The sequence below is a fragment of the Apium graveolens genome, chromosome 7 (assembly GCF_009905375.1).
Source record: "Apium graveolens cultivar Ventura chromosome 7, ASM990537v1, whole genome shotgun sequence".
Taxonomy (NCBI): Eukaryota; Viridiplantae; Streptophyta; class Magnoliopsida; order Apiales; family Apiaceae; genus Apium; species Apium graveolens.
This window is the reverse complement of record NC_133653.1, coordinates 272,417,319-272,424,282: the sequence shown is the minus strand read 5'-3', so window position 1 is coordinate 272,424,282 and position 6,964 is coordinate 272,417,319. Positions and strand designations below refer to the sequence as shown.

At 31.8% G+C, this 6,964-nt stretch overlaps 1 protein-coding gene across 1 annotated transcript; it reads left to right on the top strand.

Moving 5' to 3' along the window:
* Window positions 1-1,088: 1,088 nt before the first annotated feature.
* On the top strand, window positions 1,089-2,318 carry LOC141674988 (F-box protein At5g07610-like). Its single transcript, XM_074481693.1, has one exon. It carries the CDS (start codon window positions 1,089-1,091, stop codon window positions 2,316-2,318), a length of 1,230 nt encoding a protein of 409 aa, XP_074337794.1.
* Window positions 2,319-6,964: the final 4,646 nt, after the last annotated feature.

Below are 6,964 nucleotides of genomic sequence, written 5' to 3'. Positions count from 1 at the left end.
TTAGTTTTTTATTTACTCTACTGTTAACAAAGTAAAATTAAGTTATGTGTGTGTTAGCATGTAAATTATCGTATGTTATATTTCTTAGTAAATTGTGACGGTTTCAATTATTTATATGCTAAATAATTGATTTATGTACATGTATAATCATTATTAACATCTACTGACACAATTGATTATTTAAATAAGATGCATTTATAATTATTCAAAAATTAAAATTATGTAATAAATAAATTGCTATAATTTATATATGGTATTCAAATTATCACTGACAAACAATCCATATATATTTTTTACGCAGCCGAGTATCAATAATGGTTGTACCATAAAAATAAATTATATTTTTTTTAAAGACTTATTATTGATACTCATGTTTTTTTCAAGAATTCGAAGGAAAACATGTAATTATATCGTTATTTAAACCGTTTTTAAGTTTCTTTAATTACGAGTCTAATATTTTTTCATATAATAATTTGATAACATTGTATACTACTCTCCTAAATTTAAATATTTTTCAATTCGATAAAGTTTTATAAATTTCAGTTGAACTAGTTAATTCCTTCAAATTATTGAATAATATATATATTTCTTTAAATAATATAAAATACATTGAATCAAATGCTACAATATTGTATAGATATAACTTTTATTTGAATAACTCAAAATATTAAAATAATTCAAAATATTTGTACAATATTATCTTGATCAATGAATATGGCTTATCTAAAAAGAATTCCTTTTAAAAAGCTAGTTCTTTTAAAGTGAAAAATGAAAAATAAATCGATTTAATATATCATCGTAGTTTTAACAAGCCTCGTGAGATCTCATTTCAAATTTCGAATATTGTTAAAATCAGGACAAATCCCAAAAACAACAATATGAGAAAATGATTTTAAGTACTCTCATATCAAAATAAAATTAAAAATATAAATAATATGAGAAAATAATATTTTAGGTTCAAGAAAATTGCATTGACAAAAAACAGCATAACAAAATCAATAAATTTATGAAACCCAACCCCTTAATAACCCGAAAACCAACGCCCCTAAATTCTAGTATCAGGCTTCTTACAGACAAATTGAGGAGAAATGAGCTTGTCAAAGCACAAGTACATTCCCTCCCACTACTTTCCCGAACAGCTTATGTCTGAAATACTCAAAAGACTTCCCGTCAAGGATATCTTAAGCTGCGGAGCTGTCCAAAAATCATGGTATTCTCTTATAAGAACTCCTTTGTTTATCTCTCTCCACTCTAATTATCAAAAACTCACATCCCATATAAACCCTAAATATCTACTTTTCCATAATTTTGATACCCATGAATTAACATTACGTTTCGATGATCCACAATGTGAAGAATATTGCAATCATGCATTTGACTTAGGATCAGCTAGTGCCTGGTATGCACAATCAAATGGTTTAATTTGTCTGTCTTTAATGTTTGATTCGGAACATCATTATAATCCCAACATTGCTCTCTTGAATCCTCTAGCTCATAAATTTAAGATGCTCCCTCACTCGCCCCTTTCGATATTTACATTTCTCGAGACTGAGTGGAAGGCTTTAGCTTTTGGGTTTTTACCGGAAGTTAACGATTATGTTGTGGTACATATTGTCAAACCTAAATCGACTGCTGCACCTTACTTTGATCCATACTCACCTGATGACTCTTACGAACAGGCCCTGCACACAGTAGAGATTGGGGTTTATAGTCTTAACTCTAATTCTTGGAAGAAAATATGCCAAGATAAAGTTTTTGTCGATTTTATGAGTACTAATAGATCTGTATTTGTTAATGGAACTGCATTTTGGGTAGGGTTTAACACCGACGTTTCATATCAATTAGTTATGTACTTTGATACCAAAACAAATATACTGGGAAAAATCAAGGTGCCTAACTGGATTGCACTTCACGAACGTCAGCTTTGTAATCCTCTTATTCTTCCATTTGGTCAATCGATTGCTTACTTTGTTGAGGTCGAGGATTTCGATGCAGAAGAGGATGATGAGGATTATAAATCTCCTCATCTGGATATTTGGGTATTGAAAGATGATATGATAGATGAGTTTTCTTGGGAGAAAAAGATGAGTGTGAGTATAAGTGAAGATGTTTGGGCTCAAGTCTTGGGTGTGAGGAACAACGGTGATCCAATACTCGGAAAATTAAACAGTTTGATTACATATGATCTTGACACCCATGAACCAAATGATTTTGTTGATCGTTTGACTCCCTATTCCTATGATGAGGATACACCATTCTTTTTCATCAGTCCTTTTGTGGAGACTCTGCGTTTGCTTGATACTGATCGACATAATTGAACAAAATGTTAATTTTGAAGCCTTGTAATTGCAATGAGAACTTGGTAGAGTTCTTCAGCTAGCTCTCCATTTGATGATGATGTCATCTGATATGTGCTTCAAAAGTAGATTATGAACAGGGGAAGATTCAACATCTAATTACCTACGAAATCGGGGATTCCTTTTTGTGGATATGCTGACAAAAAATGAGATCAAGCAAACAATTCTTTGAATTTTGCGGATTCTGATTTTGGTTCATCAAGTCTATGATTGTATTTGATTTTGCTTTATAGTGTGTTATGTTTCTAAGATTTTTGTTTTGCTAAATTTTCTAAGATTATGTTGTTTTGCCGATATTGACAATTGGGACAAAGTTGTTTGCACAATATTATCTGATAATTCATCTAGGTTTTTGTACTTGAAAAATATGTATTGTTTTTTCATTTGTTTATTTTATCTTTTTGTTTGGCTTGGAAGTAATATAGTATGTGTTTATATTGTCTATATGCAGAATGTTAGGTTTGTGTTACTGAGAAATATACTTGTGTTGAATGTCCAATTCTCATAGGAGTTGCATCTTTGCATTTAGCAAGCCCCTAAGTAGCTGCTATTAAATGTTCAGGTCCTCTTGATGTTCCGACTAACATGATTAACCGTCTTTTTCATGGTTATGAGTAATAAAAATGTCGTCATGCCATGGTTTTGCTTATGGTTCTACTTAATAAGTTTCGGCGTTGTATGTCATAATTTTGTCAGTTATATGTTTGTAAGGTTTTGTTTAACGGTCATTGACAAGTGGAAAGGAATCTGCAAGGACAATGGCAAAGAAAGATTAAAGTAGACATACTGAAATTTCTCTTTCTGAGCATTTAGCAAGCTCCTAAGTAGCTGCTATTAAATGTTCAGGTCCTTGTCAACTGCAATGCATTAGGCAAGTATCTAGTTTGACACTATACAGTTAAGATGTCCAGTTAAGATGTCCTCTTGATGTTCCGACTAACATGATTAACCGTCTTTTTCATGGTTATGAGTAATAAAAATGTCGTCATGCCAATACATATAAAAGTTACTTAAAAGTTACTTAAAAGTTACTTAAAAGTTAAAAAATACATATAAAATTTTTTAACTTACAAGGCATCCCAAGCAGGGAATTTATCTTCCCTGAATGGTGATTTTTCAGCTGCTGTGTCTATCAGATTACAATACACCCATGGTGGTTAATGAAGTTTTTTTTGTGGGGAAAACTTTAATTTAAACAAAGATGATTGATTAAAACTCTCTCTTTCCAATTATAAAGATAAATCATTTAAAATAAAATTCTTATTTTTATCTTTTCTTATTTTACAATAGACCGAAGGCCTTTTTTTTGGAGTTCGTGAATACCGTTGGCTAATATTCTAACCATTTTTTTTATATTTTCTCCTGTCGTCTAAAAATTAAATTTATATTAAATGAACATTTTTTATATAACTTAGAAGCCCCTATTAATATTCTTTCTCAAATATTTTCGGATGCGAAAATTCAAAACTTTTACATAATATCCTTTCGTAAATGAATCTTAGATGAGTCATAATTTGAAACTGATTTAATAACTGCAATAAAAATTAAAACTTTATTGAATTGTGGATTCAAATTTCTTTCATAAAAAAATCACGAATTTCAAGAAAAATATGTCATTTGAAAGTTACAATAATTACAAAAAAAATTACATTTACGATGCTTTAGAACAATATAACTCAAACACTAAAAAAACTCCAATTTTATGACTCCAAAGGGAAACTCAGAAAAAATTAAACCCTAATTGCAGCAGCTTCCTTCAGGTCTTCTGATTGAGTATCTGAAGATGAGACTGTTGAAGCAGAACAAGATGCCATCTTCAAAAAGACTTCGTGTTGAGTATGTCTAAAATCATGGTAATATCTCTCAAAGACTGCTATGTTTGCTAATATGGTACCCATTTATTAGCTGTATGTTTTGATGATAAACAATTTCCAGAATACTGTACACTATATTCACTTGACTTCAATAATCATGCATGTATGAATTATCGAGTGGTCTGGTTTGTGTGTCTTCGGTGTTATATTGAAAACCAGAATACTATTCCGCCATTTACCTCTGGAGTTTGGTGGGGAGCTAGGAAGCATGAGTGCGGGTGCGTAATACGGGGATACGGGAATTCGGAAAATCTAAAAATATGGGGATTCCATCGGGTAGGGGATTCGCCAAACATTAATACATAAAAAATATATTTTTCAGGAGTTTCAGTCAAATTAAACTAAATAATGAACTACATAAGTTCATTATGAGTACATTATCATTAAATATATATATTATTATTACTCGATAATCCAATTGACGCATTTAATTGATTAAATGTTCAAGTATATGTATTATCTTCAAAAGACTTCGTGTTAAGTATGGTGATCTCTCTCAAAGACTGCTATGTTTGGTAATATGATAAACAATGTCAAATATACTTTACACTATATTCACTTGACTTCAATAATCATGCATGTATGAATTATCGAGTGGTCTGATTTGTGTGTCTTCGTTGTTACATTGAAAACCTGAATACTATTCCACCATTTAACTATGGAGTTTGGTTGGGAGAAAAAATGAGTGTTACTCTATATGAAAATTTTTGGGTCGATGCCTTGGGCACAAGGAATAATAGTTCCCATATTAGAAAAACCAAACAGTTTGATTCATATAATCTTGAATCAAGATTATATGATTTCATTGATTCATGTGATCGTTCGACTCCATATTCAAATTACGAGGAGGGCTCCAAACCACCTCCTATCATCACGCTTTTTGTGGAGACTTTGGTTTAATATTGTTTAATATAATTAAACAAAATGTTAGTAAGTTGGGAGCCTTGTATCGCAATAGGTATTTGGTAGAGTTCTTCAATTTTTTATGAAGATGCGGATGTCATTATTTGTGCATCAACGGGGGAAGATGCCATCCTACGACTTCCCTGAAGGAATCTTGTCTGAAAATTTCAAAAGACTTTCTGTTAAGATATGTCTAAAATCATGGTATTATCTCTCAAAGATTTTTCCATATTAGTCCTAAATATTTACTTCCCATAATACTAATACCCATTTATTAACCCTATGTTCTGATGATGTACACTTGAATATCTCTACTTGACAGTACTTGACTTTAATAATCACGAATGGTATGCATTATCCAATGGTTTAATTTGCTTGACTTTGATAATCAGTATCTATGGAATCCGCTTGTTCAGAAATGCAGAACTCTTCCAGATTCACCTCTTTTAAGATTTACTTTTGAAGAGATTGAGTGGAAGGCTTTAGCTTTTGAGTATTTACTGGAAGTTAATGATTATGTTGCGATACATGTTGTCAGACTTTGACTGGAATTACCTGATCTCTCTGACCCTGACCCACCTGACCCCTACGAACATGTCCAGGAGGTCATGATTACTGTTTATAGTTTAATATTAATTCTTGGAAGGATTTTCATCTAGACGGTATTATACTTGGTTGTATCGATAATGATCAATCTGTTTTTGTTGGTCATACGGCATTTTCAGTTGCCTATGATTTTGCGGGGTAGTATTAATTAGTTATGTACTTGGATAGCAGGGCAAATAGATCAGGATAAATTAATGTGCATATATTGATGATGGATCAGAAATGTCAGTTTGATGATCCTGTTTTCGTCAATCTAGTCAATCTATTGCTTACTTTGTTAAGGACGATGACCCTCGCCATTTGGACATTTGGGTATTGAAAGGCAGTGTGATAGAAGAGTTTTATTGGGAGAGAAAGATGAGTGTTAGTTTATGTGAAAATGTTTGGGCTGATGTCGTGAGCATAAGGAACAATAGTGAACTAATATTAGCCAAACTAAACAACATATGATCTTGATACACATGAATCTTATGAATTCCTTGATCATGTAATCATTTGACTCGGAATTCCAGCCTCACATTTAAGATAATTAGATAAATTTATAAAAATATTTCAAGTCACATTTTAACATTTTTATATTTAATATTATTCCTTAATACTTAATAGGTATCTTTCTTAATCAATAATGTTATTGTTTAATAATAATTAAAACATGGGGTTTATTAAAATTAGTTCAAGGCGCATTTTACACATATGAGTTGGGACGGTAAGTTTTTTATTGGGTCGAGCGGAAGAGATTTTGTCAAAAAATACAAAGCCCATTTTAAACCTATATAGGTCGGGCATTACTGTAGCTTGTGTACATGACAACTAAAACATTCCTAGTCGCATTCTGTCCCCATAGGGCCATAGTACTTGGCTTGACACCATGGCGAGCCACTCTGCTGTGTTGTCACCGTCAATTTCTTTAAGAAATGCAGTTGCTCACTACAGTATTCACTAATAGCAAACTCCATCAGCATAGTTGTATGAGAAGCACAAAGTCCTTTAACAGACCCAGAAACTCTTTTAAACTAGTATAGTTATCCGAGGGCATCTTAGGAGCATCAAGCCCTAAATGAGATTCTGATTATTTTTTTCTAATCTGAAAAGGGTTTCAATGTTACAAAATGTAAAGTATAGGGGTGTGATTCCATCATCATAAAGATGAGGGCGTAAGAGGCTATTGAAGAAAAGGTGAACGGCATAAACATGAATTTGACGTTTACTACATTTGGCTCCTAT

What these genes read in the sequence shown, in the direction of transcription:
- LOC141674988 (XM_074481693.1), top strand. Translation starts at nt 1,089, where the DNA reads ATGAGCTTGTCAAAGCACAAGTACATTCCCTCCCACTACTTTCCCGAA.